The sequence below is a fragment of the Cynoglossus semilaevis genome, chromosome 14 (assembly GCF_000523025.1).
Source record: "Cynoglossus semilaevis isolate Cse_v1.0 chromosome 14, Cse_v1.0, whole genome shotgun sequence".
NCBI classification, from domain to species: domain Eukaryota; kingdom Metazoa; phylum Chordata; class Actinopteri; order Pleuronectiformes; family Cynoglossidae; genus Cynoglossus; species Cynoglossus semilaevis.
Window position 1 is genome coordinate 22,747,925 of NC_024320.1, and position 19,887 is coordinate 22,767,811.

Consider the following 19,887-nt stretch of genomic DNA (forward strand, 5'->3'; position numbering starts at 1 on the left):
TTTTAAAATGCTTTATATGGAATGGAAACTGGATATTTTTATCCGTAAAATAAATTGTACACAATCAGCTGTGAACTACGCAAAAATCATTTAAATTGTTTTTTTTTTCCTCCTCTTGTTTTAACACCAGACAGTGATGTAATTAGAACTAAAACTTGATAACAATCTCTCTTTTTGCCTGAAACCGAATCATAACCTTTGGTATCATGTTGTGAAGAGTAAAGGACATTAATAGTTGACATCCCACGTACTTAAAAAAGATGAAAACATTTAGTACAGCTGCAACATTTGGTTGCTTTCACCTTTTTGACACACGTGCGCCACAACAAAATTGGGAAGAGGGAACGAAAACAAAACCCACATTGTTGGGAGGTTTGCGAATGTCATAAATTCCAAACAACCACCTGTGCCCACTGAGCAGATTTTTTTTTTTGGTTAGCTGTATTAGACAGATGCTTTTTTCGAAAATGCTGTTGTTGTTGCTAGGCAACTAGCAAAACCCGTCTGAAGCATGACAGTCTTTTGCAAAAGGAATTATATTCAAGTAAAACAGTTTGTCCTTTTAATTAAAAAAAATAAAATAATGCAGTGCCCCCTGGATGTGTAATATACTCCACTGGCACGCACAGCTGTGGCTGCTAATTTACCATGATCTTAATGAGCCTGCTACCTTCAGAAGAGAAGTGATTTTATTTTTATTTTTTTTACCACAATGTATGGTATTTTTAATAAAAACTTCATTTTTCTTTTCTTGGATAAAAACAAACTGCATAGAGATAGTTGATCCCACATATGTACAAATGTTGACCAGTATATAAAACAAAAAGTATTTTGCCTAAACAAATGTTCTGCCAAACATTATATCCCCTCCCTCTGGGTCATTGTTAACCCAATCACTACAGTCCATCAGTTTATCTTAGCCTCCATTCAATTCAGAGGTAAAATAAATGTATCTCCTGAACTAAACTCTCATCTGGATCTTTTCGAGTCGAATCCTGTCGTCTTTATTACTTTTTCTGCAGTATTGAAAAAAACAGACCTTGACATTTATCTGTCTCGCACTTTGAAAATTAAAGTTACTAAAATGGATTCAGTTTGTTCCATCATTTTTTAATTGAAGCTGGGTGTAACGGATATTTTTGGCTTGTTGCAAATGTCGTATTTAAATGTTGTCTTAATGATTGCAGTATTTATGTGGAAACCTTTATTATTCAGATATTTTCTACATGACTTCCTTATGGTTTAGCTCCTTTATAGTTATATCGCAGTTAGCTTCTTTTTTGTAAGCTAACCTTTGATTTACTTTTAGTCATTCCCTCAAATCTGTTTTTTCTTAACTTTCGACAGTTTCAATTTTGTTTTTATATTTGGCTTTAATTTTAACCAACCTTTTTCAGTAATGTTGGGCTATCTATTTAGCATAGCTTATGCTACTTTGCCAAACTTTAAGCTAATACTATGCTAGTTTTGGGTTATCCTTTGGCTAATATGTAATATCTCATGACATTTATTTGTTTTTCTTAGTATTAGCATCTTTGTTTGCTAAGAGGTTGTTTTTCTGCCAAGCTTCTAAAATTTGTCCCAGTGAATTTGAGTAGTCATGACACTGTGAAAGGTAAATAACCTCCAGACTCCATCATTATCTGTTCTTGAGCTACAGTTACACAGACACTTTCACTACTTCAGAAACTTTTGTGGTTTATGAACTGTTTTCATTCTATTAGACACATGATTTCTTCTACTGTACAGTCAGGCTATGAACGTTGCATTGAAACATGGTATTAACATCTTGTTACTATGGTTACAAGGTCAAAAGTCTGAGGGAAGAAAGAAACAAGTGAGTCTTTGCATACATTGATTGGACTGTTGTCGGTCTCACAAAATGACATAAAACTTTTCAAGTCAGCGGCGATGAGTCAGACGGTCGTACATTTACACAGATTGAAGTGAAGACATAACCCTACAGGCAGCATCTCAGGTGGATCTCAGATTTTATTGTGCTAAGTAATAAAAGTAAAGCTGATCCATTCTTGGTTTCAGTGAAACTGTGAGACTCTGGGGTGTGCAAAAAAAAAATAAAAAATAAAAAAAATGCCATAACGCACATTTTGACTCTCAGTGATATTAATCATCTGTATAAATGTGTGGACTCCGGTCTGTGAAGTGACCAGTCACCATGAAGAAATCCTCTCCCTGTAAGTCTTCATTAGGAGACGCTTCATGTGGTTGGGTGCTGATTTCAAGCTCTGCAGTGACACACACACACACATATATAAATATATACTGTATATATATATATATGTATATATACATATATGCATATATACATATATGCATTATGCTAAATTCATTGGCAATAAGGTTTGTTTTTTATTCATATTTAGATTATACTTTTTATTACCTGTAATGCAGGGGTGAACACCGTATGTTGCAGCTCCCTCTGTGGGATTATTGACTGTTGCAGCGAGGCTGTCACCAAAAGCATCGGTTTGCATCAGGTGACAGGAACCGGTCTGTGCTGTGGCCCCACCGTAGGGTGGAGGGGCGTAGAGCATCTTCACCTGCTGTGAGAGATCTGCAGGAGAGACAGCGAAATCATTCTAGATTTTGTTCCCACTCCCTGGAAACAATTCTATAAATGTCCGTAGGTTTATGGCTTTAATGATATTTATATCTTCTCTCACGCCTTTTATTATCAACTTGGCGGAAACTCTCTGTGAAGACCCCGTCAACATGGCTGTGGCTGTCAAGTCTTGAGGGAGGAGTAGAGGTGATGTGTATTTAAAGGTGCACAGAACGACGATGCCTTACTTTGTCTCAACTAGAAAAAAACCAGCGGCCATCTGCTTCACATCTTAAAACTATGTACTGCACAATTAATGTGCATGTGAGAAAATCTGCTCAAGCAGACTGTCAAGACGCCCACACATTTGCTAATAGGCTCAGATGCGAAACTTGCACTACAAACTTCCCCCTTCAGCACAACTGTATTTATATCCACCGGCGAGTATTTTCACAAACAATAAAAATGCAGCTATAATAATAATAAAAAAAAACCAACCTGGAGTGTGATCAGCCAGATCAGGAGGCCGGCTGGGCTGCTTCAGGTCGTGGTTGTTGTGAAGGGTTGTCCCAGAGGGAGGGTGAGGGTGGCAGGTGGAAGAGCAAGGCCTGCGTGTGTCCTCGGGGAAGAGCTGGTGAGGGGAAGGATCAACAAACCTGAAATATTTCAGAGTGAATTAAAACACTCTTCTATGGAGGCGAAACAATCGGCAGAGATTTCTTTTTTTTTTCATCCTCTGAAACAGACAGTGTTAATACACGACAGCCTTTGTTTTAGACATGGAACTCAATGTTATTATCTTCTTTGATAGAGGTGTAAAAGTCACATCATTCTAACGACTAGATTTAATTAAAGCAGACACTAAGGCAGCATGAACAGGTATTTTAAAATACTACACGAGCAAATCGACCTGAATATATTGGTGTTCTTTACGTCTCTGTTAAGATGAGTTTAAGAGGTCCTCAAGAAACTGGTGAAACATCACATGAAGAAAACATTATCTGTAAATTAAAAGTATGATAGAAAATGTAATTTTTATCCTTTATTTTGACTTGTTGAGAATTAAAAACATTTTTTTATAACAAAGGAGACATTGGAGCCAAGCAAATCACCACGTTCCTTATGTTAAAACCAGAAACTGCGACCGTGTTTCTGACACCTTTTTGTTGGTTTAATTACAGCACACATCTGTCACCACATCCGTTAAATTGACTAATGGATGTTTCTAATTTTAGATTCATGGATTGACGCTTTAAATTGTCACATGTGAGTGTAAAGAGCTGTCACTTTGAAGAAACAGACATTTGTACTTTAATTAAAAATAACGTGATGTCCTCGGAAAAAAAAAACTCAACTCCTTCAACTTTATTTTTTTAAGAAATTGGATGAAAATATCAAATTCTTGTGAGTCACATCCTTGAGATTATTTGACTCCTAATATTCTGAAATTAAATTAATTACATTTTAAGTAGTGATAAGAGATGATTCCTTCACTTGACTTTTTGAGCCCATGGTTCTTTTATGTTCAATTCTTTTGAAACACAGTATGGAACAAATAACTGGCGGTTTTTAAAGGCCATTACTCAGTGTAGACATGACTGTAGCTGCGAACGATCGATTAATGAATCAACCTTTAACTGGAGCCGAATTTACTGTTAAATTTTAACCAAAACATCGTGTTAACTGAGCTCCAGTTTGACCTCAGTTTTATCATCAACCACGAGGAGGACTGTGGCCGACGCTGCGTGCAAAGTTAGGACGTAGCAGTAGCATTTATAGACGTCGGGAACCTGTGGCTCGCGAGCCAGATGTGGCTCTTTTGCTGACCGCATCTGGTCCTCGGATAAATCTTATCTGGCATTTTTTATCACAATAAGTAATAAATAATTTCAAAGATATTCAAGTAAAACATTACAGAAATGATAGTGTTAAAATAATAATAAAAAAAACTATTTTTGCGCATTTGTGGCGGCAGCGTACTCTCTTTGCCTTGTGTTAAATAATCGTGATAAAATACTTTATACTTAAAATTATTGTCTCTCAAGGAAATATATTTTATAAAATACTTTATACTTAAAATTATTGGCTCTCAAGGAAATATATTTTCCACTACTACGTGTATTAGACAGGATCAAATAAGACGGATTTTCATTGTTGGCTCACATCGAATCAAATATTGTTGAAGGGTGAAGACATCCGAGACCCCTGCTGAGAGTTCTGACCAACTAACACATTCCAATGTCCAATAACAGCTATATTAAAGGAACCGACGCTCGCTGTCAAACAGAGAATGGGAACCCAAAGGGATTTCCAGAGAATGAAACATCAACAAGGATTTCCAAATCGATTTCACATCGAAAAAAAAAAAAATCATAATTACGCCCGTCTCTCTCCTCTTCCACCTCCTTCAATGGTATTTTCGGATTTTATTCACTTATTGGATTCTTTAGCTGCTCTTGTCAGCGCCTATAGCAGCCATTAATACCAGCGGGCGAGACCAATGAGGCAAGGCCAAGTCTGCTTTTCACAGCCCAATTGTCTACTCAGGATCCTGCAGTGAGCGCTGTGGCCTACTGCTGATAGGAGAACAATCAGAGGCAGTCGGGGAACCGGCAGCATCTGGCTGCTCAGAACAGCACAAATCCTTTATCACAGTCTTTGGAGTGGAAGAATGAAGGCATATTTTCCTCAGGGTTGACCGGGGCAATAGGGTGAAATGGGCCTTACCCATCCTCCCACACTTGTGTGCAGCCATGTAGCCAAACCACAGCTAACACAGTAACATACTGGAACATCAGATCAATAATGTCAGATCCCATAAATTATCGATTCAAAATGTGTTTCTATGGACCATCTGATGATGGGATGCAGCGATGGGATTTGAGCTGCGGATAAAGTCTGATAAAGTAATCGCAAAGATGTAGTGTCTCGCAAAACAAATCTGTACGGCATGAATATTAAGGAGTCAAGTCCACGAGGAGCAGCTACTGTAGGAGGGAGGCCAAAAACAAAAACAGGAAAAAAAACAAGCCTTGGAAAAGTGCAAGAAATTTACAAGCTTGGTTGAATTTCTGTGAGTCGTTGAGGTGCAGTTTGGTTGTTAATGCGATCAGTCGTTTGGTCTCATTTGACACGGTATCGAGTGAATACGTCTGAAGGATTTTGCCACTTTTGTTTGTTTGGGTGATTTATGTTAAAGAAAAGTTGGGTTTTAATGGTGATCCACACGGTGCTGTGTTTGAACATGACAGTTATTGAACAGCTAAGGAAGATTTACTGTGGACTTAACACGATAAAGCTCCGAGGTTTAAGGCTGAACCGGTTCTGTAATCATGGTACAGTAAGATGACAGGAAGTCAAGACGTGATCCAACAAAAACAGCCTCACAGTTGAACTTCATCATCTCACTGAATGGAAGCACACCACTGTGTATGTCTACCTGAGGAATAATTAAAAGTATCAAACTAGACATTTACTCACAGTAATTGTTCCACCTCTACATGTATCTCCATGGTGATGAGCTTTTTAAAGTTATTTTGTTTCTCCATGGTGATGAGCTTTTTAAAGTTTTAAAGTGTACCAAACATGGACGATGTGAATTCTTGTATCTATATATAGTATATAATAACTTATATATGTATATAAAGACATAAATATACAATTATATACAGTACACACATATACTTATATACATTTATTTTATATGTGTATGTATATACAGCGGACACCCTAGATACGAGATTCCCGAAATCTGATTATTCCAAGATTTTGCTCCTGATACGAGGAAATATTTAGTTACGAGTGCTCAACCCAGCTCCAGTTTTTCACTCCACACTGTGGCGCTGTCACGTTCACTGTCCCTCACTGGGTTATTTTACCCATTTTTATAACAATAATATAAAATGTTTTCTTAATTATTAATATTTTATATTATCAACATATTTGTTTATGTCTATGTTTTTGATGTTTAGATGGGGTTGGAGGGTTATTAGTATATTTCTGGGGCTCCGCTGTATGTTCTATATACTGTATATATATTTCTATGTATATATATTTCTATACACTGTATATATGTGTGTATATAGATAACACTAAGTAGGACCGAATGGCCTTCAAAAGCCTGTTAAACAAATCCATGTCAACATATATGAGAGCCTCAGATTCATGACAAAGACTTTGAAATTCTTCATACCTGAAATTATGTTGTAAGGAGCAGAGCAGAGCCAGGTGAGGATTACAGGGAGATCCTCGTGCCTGTGGAGCAGCTGTGGAGCAGACAGTTCAGTTCAGTACGAGCCTTTTATGTACGACAGTCTGACTGAAGAAGACGGCGACTGTACGGGTTTTTAGTTGATCTGAATTTTACACCAATGTGACGGACGCAGAAGAAGCCGGCACTCAGGCCTACTGCACCTGAGAACGAGTCGAACGTTGCGGCAGGGGACGAGTTCAGAGCGCTGTCGACCTTAGACAGAGGAGAGAAGGAGCTGGGCTGCAGTGGGTGGATGGTCAGGCAGTCTGTGAGAGAGTCCTGGGTCACGTCGGTGGTCGATTTCAGCTGGAATGTAGTAAATGGAACAGTCAGGAAACCGAGGGAGATTTCTGCATTTTCATTCTTAAGATGATTCAAATATAATTCAGTGCAACAGTTGAAAAAAAAATAACATTGTTTTTTTGCTCTACTGTTTTTACAGAAATGCAGTAAGATTAATTGTAATGATTGGTTTTTGTGGCTTCACCTCCACTCTGCACTCCGCCTTGAAGAAAATCAGCTAACACTAAATAATTGTTCTTTGAGTTTTTGATGAATACAGCTTCTCGTGCGGGGGAGACTTTGTAAAAATGTCACTTATTTTAGTTCCTCCCACCTTCTTTGTCTGTATCTATGGTGACATAACCCTCAGTCAGAGCGAAAGAGCAAGAATCACATACGGTGTCGCAAACGCTGCAACGCCGAGGTGTCACAACAAGACAGTTCTTAACGAAGTTGAATTAAGTGTCAGAGAAAATGTGTGTCGAAAATACTCATTATCCACTCTGTGTTTTTTAGACTGGGTCTGATACAGCAGGCAGCTGCTGGGTATTTTAATCCGCCGCCTTTACACCAAGATGGTGGTCAATTAGGGTTAATTACTTTTTCTGTACGCAATTAAGCAGCGAGGGTGTAATGGAGAGCACATTATAAAACCTGTGTTTTCCAGTGAAAATATCTGTAACAACACAAAGACAGACAGCTGAGACGACTTTTGAAAATACCATTTGCGCTATGAATAACGGCAGAGTTTTATTAAGAAATGAACTGGATTCTTCTAGAATTTTATTACTTTTAATCTTACTTTTTAATCTTTTAATTTACTGTTGTAACAGTTGTGACATTTCACTGTAATGTTTATATCGAAGGAAAGACAACATTATGTTTTTAGTGAGAGGACAAATGGAGGCGTACAGCTGTGATTATTTCTCACATTTTCTTATTTCTTTTTCAAATAATAATGATAATATTATATTATATATATAATAGTAATAAATGACTAATATTTCCAATTAACACTGACAATGAACAGGGAACGTGCAGATGACATACAGCAATAAGTTAAATGGAAATGAGCTTTAATTTCCTTAAATACAGTTGCCGTTCACATACTTCTTTGACTTGTGAATAAAATATTATTAAGTTGAAATATTGCGTTATTTTGTCTCACGACACTGTATCGATATTTTTTTTAATCAACAATTAAATGCGATGGTATTGGTCCGTTTTATTTTGCTTTTATTTCTTCTCTAGCAATTAAAAAAGTAGATCCCTCTGTTCCAGTTTTAGTCACCTGATAACGAAAAATATATCGTCATGCCTAAAAGTAGATCCCTCTGTTCCAGTTTTAGATAACGAAAAATATATCGTCATGCCTTTACTATCGCAATATATAGCAAAATATCGCCTTAGTGCCCCGTATTGTGACACGTATTTTATCATGAAATTCTTGTCAAAACACACCACTGAAATCCAGCACTGACAATTGATATAGAAATAAACCATAAAAGAGTCAAATAACCTGTAAGGTAAAATGAAAAGGACAGTTTTCTTTGTCGTACCTTTTTCCTCAACTGTCGTTCTTTTGATGAATGTGTTTTGACGTGTTTCCTCAAGGAGCTGGGATCAGTGTAACGCTTGGCACAGGTGGGCACCTGACAGGCGTACGGCTTCTACGTACAGTTCACAGACACAGAGCAGGAAAATGAAGCACAGGCTTCACAATAGTCCGCTACACACAGGGGGCAGGGAGGGGGACCACTGCTTTACTCACTGTGTCCAGGTGGGTGCGCTGGTGCTTTGCTCTGTCACTGGAGTTGCTGAAAGCCTTGTTGCATCCTGGGTGCTGACACAGGTACGGTTTCTCCCCCGTGTGACTTCGCAGGTGGATCTTTAGGTTTTCTAGTCGAGAGAATGCCTTCTTGCAGCCCTTGAACTGTAACCACATATGAATACAGCACACCTGGTGGTCATAAAGTGTACTACATATGTTCTTCTTTGAGCCCTACAGTACAGTATTTAATACAGATACATGACAGAAGTAAGTGATTAGTTGTCAACTCTGTGATTGACAGGTAAAGCAGCGACCTGTTCTATTAATAAGTAATAGATACGAGATTAAGGATGTCCGATAATATCAGCCGACCGATATTATCAGCCTGATATTAGCATATTATGTAATATATATATATATATATAATGAAAACCTGATGCCTGGGTTTCACCAAATAATGTGTGCCCTAAAAATAGTTTTGGGGAAAACGGCTGTAGGTTAAAGTAAAAGTCACTAGGTGGCAGCATTGCAGCTCATATAATTAATCTCATACTCATACAGTGGTTTGTACAGATAAATTAATAAATATTAGCAGGAATATATCGGTATTAGTTGATATCGGAATCACAAATTAAGTGTTTGGACAATATCGACATATCGGATATCGGCAAAAAGTTTACAACATATATCTTTACATATATCATATTGTAGTGATGCAGCTCCTCTGGTCCTGCCAAATTAAACATCAGCATAAAGTAAACCATACAGAATGGATAAATGGACAAAACATTTGAAACAAATCCCATTAATTTCTGGTTAATACATGGTGGACTTGGTTCACATGACTCTTGTCTTACAGCAACAAAATTCCCATTTTGTTGGTTAAATAAAAAATATTTTTTTTCTAGTTTCTCTGTTTTTACTCCCACAAACCAAAACTAAAATATGAGTTGTTTTTTTTTTTTGGACACTTTAGGTGTGAGTGTGAGTTGAGCGCTTGTTTGTCTCTATATGTGGCCGTGTGATGAATTGGCAAACTGTCCAGAGAGTACATCGCCCTCACTTGTTGACTGATGGGAACTGCCCCAAACTACAGAAGCAGTATAAAATGAGTGGAAGAAATATGGAGTTGGACATTTGTCTTGTTTACACCTGGAAATATGGACCGACACCTGACACTGAGGTTGTTGCTAAGACAGGAATGTAGTGATGGTCAATGGTGTCACCAGCAGGGGTCAGTGTTTATGCACACATTAATGACTGTCGGTTGGTGTGAACCAATGTAAGTGACGATGTTAAACCCCACATACCATGGAACTGTGACTTCACTCTTCAAGTACTTGAGTCATCCAGTCTCTGCTTGGGTTAAGGCAGGATTTTACTCCCACATTCTGGACTTTACTTCCTGATTCTGCCCACGGGCGTGGGGTGGGGTGTGGGTGTTGGAATTTGTTTTTAACTGAACCTTTACGGCAGAATCACGCAGAGCACGTCCGATGATGTTATGTTTCCCCCCAAGACTGGATTCCTCACATGCTGATACGTCTCGGCCGTCACTGCCGACACCAAATTATTTTTCCTTTCTTATTAATAATTTACTTAGAACATTCTTCCTGCATTCCACACAGAGATGTCTGAACCTTTGTGCTGTGTCACCACAACACAGACACATCTTCTTTTAAAATCAGGGTGGTTTAACCTTGACAAATTAAGTGCAATCGTCCAAAGTCCAAGTCATGACAGTCGCTGTATTCTGACAAAGTTATAGCTTCAAAATATAAAAAATAAAAAATTGAATCTTTTTTGAATTACATTAAATACGTTAGAAAAAACAACAAGCAAAAAAAGACATATCCAAAGTATGGCTCAGGGACTTTTGTTGGGTCCCCTGTGTCCAAGAATGTCTTTTAGTGGATTTGTTTATAATATATAAAGACCATTTTCTGATATTTGCGGTAAAAATAATTATATTTCGGAGACTTTTACACATTATCATGGCTAACCTCTGACTAACTAGCAATTTCTAGGCGGATGTTTTGGCTTCATTGTTGTTGTTTGGCGTTGTCTTCTGTCTTATATTGCTTCTGCAGCTTTTCTTTTGTTGCTCACTTTAAAATATTGTGGTGTTTATTCTTGAGCTCATTTTTAAATATTTTGGTCAACATTTATCTGCTGTGACCTAAGATTTAATTAGCGTGGCGACTTGGAGACTGAGCAATTGTGCCAAATTTTTGTTTGTTTTGTTTTGGCGTCCACGACATGAACATCATTGTTTTTCTGCTGCTTGTGTCAAAGAAAGCATGTGTAAATTCTACTTGTCCATCTCCTAAATGTATTATTTAATTTCAGAGCAGTAGGCGTTGGACAGTTTTTTTTTTTTGCTGCCCTTAAAAAAAAGATTATCAGCATTAAGGATAGAGAAAGGTGAAAGTTCGTACACTGCCGGACCTTTGGTCAGTTTGATAAAAGAGCACAGGCAGAACTAAAGTCAGAGATAAATGGTTCCTCAAACCCATAGTGGAAGAAAAAGCAAGAGCCAAAATAAATCTTATTATCTGTCTGCCAGGACTAGCCAAAGGCAGATGACTGTGTAAAACTCTGTCTTATGGATTACCCATAAAGCATGAAGGGCTTTTTACTCTGCCACGAGACCTTTGGGCTGTAACAAAGACAGCAGTGCAGATCAGTGTGGCAGCCAGTTTCTGACAGACCCTGGCAGACGCTCGCTCGTGACCCGGCTGCACAATGACCAGGGCAGTGCTGTCAGCAGCATCTGTTCTGCTCCCAGTCTGGAGTCCATTTACTTCACGCCTATATATATATATATATATTTTTGGCTTCCTTTTTGTAATTTCTCCTTAACTTTAATCTCTTTGTCTGACAAGAAACGTATTTGTACCATTCAAATGAATCAAATATATTTGAAGAAAATCCACTTCTTAACGGAAGTCATAATTGTTATCATTTACAGGAATATCATCAGTGCTGTTGAATGTTGAAAACCAACCAGACCGTACATGGATGGATGGATGGATGGATAAATGGATGAATGGATGGATGGATGGGTGGGTGGATGGATGGATTTTTAAGGTTGGATGGATGGGTGGATGGATGGATTTTTAAGGTGAGGTCTGGTCACACTCTAAGCTAGTTGATGCTGACATTGAGTGATTTCTGCTGCACTGTACCAATTACTGATGCTGTGTAATTTCAAATATTGTTTAATTATTATAATTATTATAAAAAAGGGCCAACTATAAAAACATTAAAAAAACATGTTTGCCCTACATGCTCCCAAGGGCAGCCATGTTTCCATCACCTGAGGATAAATTGTAAAAATGCAAATTTCAGTCCAACTGCATAGAGTAACAATAAACCACTAATGAAGGGGCAGTGAGGCTCCATGGTCAAATGGTGCTTTTACAACCTCATGTGTTTAAATCACACTGACATATGCAAAAAGACCAGTGAGTCGAGGATATGTAAACACTCATCACTGAAAGACAGATTGTAAGTTCACTTGTACAAGTCTGGACCTGCCCTGTATGTTTACTGTGTAACAGGAGCTGCATCATTGTTCTGTTTCTGGCTCGCACTTCCTTCATCACACTCTTTTCATCACTTTTTTTTTTTTTTTCAGCCTTGGTTTACCAGACTGTCAATCAGTCCCTGGGATAAACTAGGCTCTGAGTCTCAGCTTGTTTGGTAATGAGACCACAGAGCTGAGCTTTCTCTAAACATTTAAGTACTTTTGTGGGATTTAGGATTTTTCATATGCAGGATTTCAAAATTATCATGCAAATAATCACATGATCTATTTGAAATGCAAAGAATAATAAATGAAAAAAAAACGCTAAAGAATAATAAATGTAAATCAATGTTAGTAAATCTAATTTCTTTCTTTAGTACTTTACCCATAAACCCATAAAACATTTTGTATTATATTTGTTACACAAGTGAACATTGTTGTGAGCAAAAAAAGTTGCCAAAAAATCTAAAATGATAAAAAAAGAGAAAAAATAATTGTTATTTTTTTATTTTAATTTTGTAATTTTTTTTTAGTTCCAATTTGTGTCAGATTTTACAGGGTTAAACCTCGTTAGTGGACACATTAACAAAAAATGATAAAAAAAGAGAAAAAATAATTTTTGTTTTTTTTTATTTTAATTTGTAATTTTTTTAGTTCCAATTTGTGTCAGGTTTTACAGGGTTAAACCTCATTAGTGGACACATTAACAAATTTAGTTGTAATTAATTAGGTAAAAATCCCTAATTATGTTTTTCATTCATTATCAAATGTGTTTGATTTACTGATGTATCTATCACTGAGGAGTGTAACAGTGTAACTGCTGCTGGAAGTTCATACCGTCTTGTTCCTCTCTTTTCTCTTCTCTTCAGAGAACAAAGAACTCTAACCCCTGTACACAGCTAGCACTGTAACACTTCCATTTTTGGTAGTTGCGTTTTTTGACCACTTAAATACTTTTCTCATCACTTAATAATCTCATGAAACTCGGGATCACTAGGCACTAACTCAACCCCCCCATGGCAACAGAGTTGGTTCCTGCTAATAAGTGATTATTTTGGTACTGAAGGTTGACCGCAGGTATGCACTCTGTTAATGATTGACTTTGCAACAGGAGGTGTGTTTGGCAAATCAAGTTCTCATCAAAATTCTCAAGTATTTTCGCCACAGGGGTGAGAAAAGGACAAAAATGGAGCGAAAACTTGGACCGAAGCTGCGTAACCAAGGTTATTTTTAGCGACGCTAGAGGCATCAATCTTAGGACGTCAACAATTAATTTATAAGTTTCCTTAGAAATGTGGAGCACAGATTCAGGGCTCTAGTACTTATACTAATACTTATTTTGCCCTTTATTATATTATATGAAAATGTGGCACTATCTGAAAAGTACTGCCAAGGTAGTATCTGCTACATTTGTGGCTTTGACTTTAACATCTTAACAGCCGGGATTGATGCTAGATTTCCTGCTCAGATTTGGCACCGTCAAAGATTTTTGGTGGCCAAGATAGGGTTAGAAACAGCAATATTATATTCCCAGCATCAGTTTGGGGATGAGGTTAAGAAGATGGTGCTGAAATAATTTAAGGAATATTACAAAATAAAAAAAAGGAAATATATATATTTATAGTCTTACAGTCCATTTGTCAGTTGAGTCAGTCAGTCAAACCCTTCTTACTGACTGACCTGTGCTCAGAGAGACTGACTAGTCACGAGCGTCTGACCTGAAGTTCCACAAACGTACTGTATGCTAGGCGCTGAGATGGTATTTTAAGATTGATTTATCATAATGAAACCAAAACGTTTCCCCTCAGTATGTGTAAATAATGTATTGACTGTGTATAAGAGCAAGGATAAGTGGACGGACAGTGCACTATTTCAATCTGCCTGTGCATTAAAATCTGAATTATTTCCCAAATATATTAATGAGAATCACTAGTTTTTGATAATGCTATCAGACAGAGGGGCAAAATGATTGACCCCAGATAGTTTAAGGACACGGTGCAGAACATAGATGTAAACATAGATGCATAGATGAGGTGTGATATATCAATACATAAGGACAGATGGGTTTGAGTGGTGACTAAAAAAAGGGTGTAAAAAGAAAAAATAATCAGAGGAAGAGGAAGTCTGAAGTCTGAACTTCTGAACACTTCAAAAACGACAGCGTTAAATCATCGCCATATATAAATAAACAAGTGCATCAGAGATGGCAGACACCCTCGGTGATATGACACATCGTCTGTTAACACATAAAGTTATATCTTTCCTCCATTTGACCACAATGCCAACTACTCAACTATCACAGGGCCTATTAACTGGTGCCAGTGTCTTTTGGGGCAGGGTGCGGGGCTGTAGACACAGACCTACACAGAGACAGCATGTGGGGCATCACCTTCGCAGAACTACAGCCAAGTTCTTCAGACAGCGGCCTGGCAAATCTGCTGCTGCCGACAGTCTAGGCGATGACAGTGTCACAGTGCCATGCCAGATCTAAAGTGCCTCCTTTGTGCTGATTTAATGACTACACAATTGAGTTAACTCCCACGTCAATTATCACAGAGTTCTGCTAATTACCAGGTTGGCAAGTAAAGAGGAAAGAATGGCTTTCAAACACAGAACATGTGGATGCAGTTAGTTTCCTAGCCCTAGATACTTTGCTATATGAAAATGTTGAATCTGCAGACAAATCTGGTGTTGATGAAAATGTTGGTTGTAACAGCTGTGATGTGAGTGATGTACCGTGCACTTGTTGGGTTTCTCCCCTGAATGGACCCTCATATGGATCAGAAGCTTGTATCGGGCATTGAATGGTTTGAAGTTTCGTGGACAGTCCAACCAGTAGCAGGTGAAATCCTCAGCTTTCCGCTGATCTATGTGTGCCCTCTCTATGTGCCGCACCAGCTCTTCCCTTTGGTCGCAAACTGCACTGCAGTCCAGCCATTTGCAGCCGTGGGCTCCATAGTCCTCCAGTTCACCTTCTTCCTCCTCCAACATTGGGATCTGTGGTAGGAAGCCCATCCCATTCCTTAAAGGAAGCATGGAATGAGAGTGATATTCCTCGGATGTTTTGAATTGGCGCCTCGAGAGGCGTATGTGTTGGTGGGAGTGGTACGGTGGCGGAGGCCCTTGTTGAGTGTCATCTTCATGTACTGTGGCCAACAATGACGGCTGTAGTTGTAATGGTGGCAGCAGATGGTTGGAGGTTTGAACGCAGGTCTCTGAGGGTCTCTCTGGGAAACACTGCTGCTCCACCACCACCATGTTTGTCTTGTGGCTCTCTAGACTCCCTCTCTCTTCTAGAACCTGCATTCGTCCAAGTTCAGTCTGTGGTTCCATGTTCTTGGAAGAGCATGGCATGTTGTAGGGATGAACTTGTGGGATACATCCCCCTCTCATACCCAGAAAGTGACCATAACACTCGGACTGGGCCGGTGAGAGTGTGGTGAAGGAGACTGGGGAGCTGTGGGAACCGTTGATATAGGCCACAAGTGAGGTAGGAGAGGTCCGTATGATGGAGTTGAAATCTGTACCAATGACGTCTGACAAGGGCGATATGGAGAGGGTCCTTTTCTTGGCCCGGGGTGGTCTAGGGCTTCCGATGTCTCCTGCAAACAGATAGGAAGGCAGGGAGGCGGAGGTGCTGGTGCCTCCGGATATGATTGTGCCGGACATGGCTGTATCTGGTAAAGCACTGAGCTGCTCTCCACCTTCACTTGCTTGGGTGGAGCACTGAGGTTCCCCCAGTGGGGGGAGCACCCGGTAGCCATATGGCCAGTCATGTTTCCCACTAAACACAGACTGTGTGTCAAATAGACTGAGGGTAGTAGATGCCAAGGACTCTCTGGATAGTAAGGATCTGAAACATATTGGTTTTGTTTGCTATAGTAACACTCTCAAGGTTTGTTCATCGTCACTCACATCAATCGTTATTGGTGTCACCAACCTGGCTTCAGTGTGAGGAACCGGAACACCGTGCAAATGAGACGGAGCGTAAGGCACAGCCGGTCCTGATGTACATGCGTGGCCTGTAACGGCAGTCATGTGATTACTGGTCACTCTCTGGTCTGCAGCGACTGGCCTTCCAAATACTTCCATGGTGGGCACAGACACAGCGCCACCTGATGGACATAATCTCAGACAAACCACGAGAACATGAGGAAAGAGTTTATCCACATTCTCACCTCAAATTTTGTTCAACAAATTTTAACGTGTAAGGTTCAAAACTTGTGGGCTTGCCTTGCTCAATGCACCTGAGAGGTTACTTTTCAGCTAGTGGACTTGAACTTGACACCGTCCAGACCCAAGTCTGCTTTCTTAACCACCAAGCCACCACTGTCCCTTACACATGGTTATGAAAGGACAGTAATCATTTCCAGCCCTGAGAACCTTTCTTCTCTGTTAATCACTAATGAACTTTTCATCTTTCGCTTTTTTTTCTTCCACAGAACTGTTCAAACAGGTTTACGCCTGGTTAATTATCAACATATATGAGAGGAAGTTTACTGAGGAGACACAGCTAAGAGTCTTACCTTGAATTTGTCTGCTCAATCACACTGACATTTAGATGAGTGGTCTTGACATTGGTCTTCCAGGGCAGTGCTTTTCAAATGGTGGGTCATAACCCAGAGTGATGCACAGGACTGAGTGATTCAATTAGAGCTAGTTCTGGCCTGTCCTACAGAAAGCTTGTCTCTGCTTTGAGTTTCTACGGAGACACCCTAACCTCTGTTCAGTTTTGTTACTTTAGCATTTTCCTGTACTGCATTTGTTTTGCTTCAGAAAAAAAATGAAAAGAAAATGATCCTCGTTTGTTGTTGACATTTTATAAACACTGTTTAGGAATTAAACAGTAGGAATTTAGGAATTAAATATTGGTGACTGTTTTACCTTTAACACCATTGTTAGTAATTGCTTTGGTCGTCGTTTGTTGAGGAGGCACCGGTTGTTGTGATGATGTATTTTGGATGCTTTTCCCATTAGTCAGCACCTGACGGCGAAGGCTCAGTGTTGGCAAAGAGGCGTGGCTACTGCCCGAGGCCAAGGAGTGAGTGGTTTTCTCAGTTCTGGACCTTGGTGGGGGGGATGTAGGAATCTTGATGGACTGAGGCTGGTGTCCTCTGATCATGCTCAGTGATGAAGACACCAGGAGGTGGCAACTTTTCCCGCTCATGGTTGGAACATGGTCTTAAAAACCTTCTGCACTTTCAATGAAATATATATATATAAAAAATAAAATAATGTATTTTAGTACAAACATATTCTGCTATACATACTTTTAATACAACCCCAAAAACTACAAATAATCCTACTATTACTATTATTTTAGTTGGTCCTGGAACTACTACTTGTTTTATTACAAATGCTAGCCTGCTGCTAATTTTATGCTTCTATGCTACTCGTTCTATTAGTACAATGACTATTACATTTTACAATATCTATCTATCTATCTATCTATCTATCTATCTATCTATCTATATGTATACAGTATATGTATATACGTGTAGGCAACAGAACAGAGACAATAATCCAAGAATGTGTTTGACAAGATAAACTGCTCACTTATAGAATTAAAAAACAACTTGTATAGGTTTTTAAATTCCAATTAAATTCTTAATAATTCCATGTCCAACCGCCACTGAAAAGCGATCATTTTACGACTAACTAGCTAAATGAAGACGATAGAAAACGGAGGGGAAAATTACAAACAAAAAACATCTGCAGTTTAAACGATCAAAACTAGTAATCTAGAACTAAAAATACGAGACAATAACTATGGCCTGTATGTTGTCGAATCATTACAACGAACCTAAAAGTTTTCATATAGTCAAGTATGGAGTTCTATTTGGGATTCAATAAAAATAAATAAAAAGTCAGTTGATGACGTCAGTCCGCGATGACGGTTGTTGTCGGTTCGCTCACTCACCTGTCGGTCGTTGTTGTCGTCGCAGACAGAGACACGTCGTTTAGAGAGTTTCGGGAATGTTAGCAGCTCTGTTCCTCCAGGAGTCTGTGGAGACTCCTCTTCTTCTCTGAGCAGAGGAGTCTAGGAGTCTCCTCAGCGTCCCTCCTCATTGCTCCGTTACCAGGAACTCCTGTCCTTTCCTTCGTCGCCCTTTCGCTCTCGCCACGGTTTAATGTGTAAATAATTAAAGAAAATTCAGTCAAAGCGTTTCTAATTATTCTGCTGCCACTCCGGTGACGTCAGTTGAACCGCCATATTACAACAACAACAACAACAACAACTAATAATAATAATAATTATAAGTTATTAGTCAAGTATGTTAGTGAATAGGAAATACAGTAAATAAAATATATGAATATACATATCATACCACATACAGTATATCCGTATGTATTTCGTTGATTCACCAAAAATATAAGGATTCATTTAAGGAAGCTAAAAGTCAGCTTTTTAATCCTGAAATGACACAAATTTCTGTCAACGTTTCAAACATTTAAACTATTTCTAGTGTTGCACTTGAACATGAACATTCAGTCAAACATATCACTAGCTTACATGCATCTTGTTTTTATGTTTTCATACAATTGCATTAACCTGCAACTTTTACAACGTACTTCTACCATCTTGTTTGCATTGACCATTACATCTAGATTATGGATTTATATTTTGAGTTCATTTTCGAGTAACCTTTATTTTTTTAAGCCAAATTAAATCCAACGAACAGTAAATATTAAATAGCATACTCTAATAATATGGTATATTAAGCAAATAGCATACTCTAATAATATGGTATATTCAGTACAGCACAGCTTATACTGTATGCTAACGTGTCAGGTATAAAGCCCTGGTTTGTTTGAAGAAATTTGGGACATAGGTATTTGCATGTGGCCCACATCATTTGTATGTCTTGCTGTGTTTAACATCTCTCACATGTGACCACATTACACTACAATAAATAAATAATAAAATAAATTTAAAAAAAAAACTACATTTGTAGTTGTACATTACTAAATTTCAGGTTATGTTTTAGATCAATGAGAATAAAATCTAGATGGATAAATAATAAATATCCAAATCAACTAAAAGGAAACGCAAACAAAAAAAACAAGAAAACAAGATATAAAATAGTAAAGAAACAGTGAACACATTTCCATTTCCTCCTCTCCTCCTTCCTCTGTCCTTCTCTTCCTCCTCTAACCTTTCACCTCGGCTCAGACACCATCGTCGGGCACTTCTCCATCCTGCGTGGCTGCCTGAGTGTTTACTCTGTGGATCCTGCTTTGTGTTGTCATGGAAACCAGCATGTTTACAGGAGGAGGGGAAGGTAGCAGTTTCTAGGGGAATGTAGGCAGAGGATCAGAAGCTTAACCTCTAATAAAAATGATGAACTTACAGACAGACGGCGTCGGCTAAATAACAACACATGTACCGTGTCTCACTGTCTGAGTAGTACCGTACACACACATCTGTATGAAATACTGTTGGTTCTGAACACATTTATAATGTATATATAAACATATATTAAATAATA

General features: G+C 38.5%; 1 protein-coding gene across 4 annotated transcripts; it reads right to left on the bottom strand.

The window, feature by feature from the left end:
• Positions 1 to 422: 422 nt before the first annotated feature.
• glis3 (GLIS family zinc finger 3) lies at positions 423 to 18,530 on the bottom strand. Of its 4 annotated transcripts, none has more exons than XM_017038577.2 (11): positions 18,318 to 18,529; positions 17,282 to 17,590; positions 16,338 to 16,512; positions 15,134 to 16,250; positions 8,869 to 9,030; positions 8,657 to 8,767; positions 6,977 to 7,121; positions 6,756 to 6,828; positions 3,062 to 3,219; positions 2,402 to 2,575; positions 423 to 2,246 (listed from the first exon to the last, which is right to left on the bottom strand). In XM_017038577.2, exons 2-11 carry the CDS (start codon positions 17,562 to 17,564, stop codon positions 2,125 to 2,127), a joined length of 2,520 nt encoding a protein of 839 aa, XP_016894066.1. In that variant the 5' UTR covers positions 17,565 to 17,590; positions 18,318 to 18,529; the 3' UTR covers positions 423 to 2,124. The 4 variants fall into 4 exon arrangements, with proteins under 4 accessions (XP_016894066.1, XP_008324114.1, XP_016894068.1 ...); XM_008325892.3 differs by having other exon boundaries at positions 17,282 to 17,595; XM_017038579.2 differs by lacking the exon at positions 18,318 to 18,529 and having other exon boundaries at positions 16,338 to 16,732; positions 17,282 to 17,419.
• Positions 18,531 to 19,887: the final 1,357 nt, after the last annotated feature.

What these genes read in the sequence shown, in the direction of transcription:
- glis3 (XM_017038577.2), bottom strand. Translation starts at nt 17,564, where the DNA reads ATGAGCGGGAAAAGTTGCCACCTCCTGGTGTCTTCATCACTGAGCATG. An exon ending in TACTAACAATGGTGTTAAAG is followed by an intron (nt 16,513 to 17,281) that starts GTAAAACAGTCA and finishes TATGTCCATCAG; the next exon opens with GTGGCGCTGTGTCTGTGCCC. An exon ending in TCCTTACAACATAATTTCAG is followed by an intron (nt 3,220 to 6,755) that starts GTATGAAGAATT and finishes GAAATATTTCAG; the next exon opens with GTTTGTTGATCCTTCCCCTC.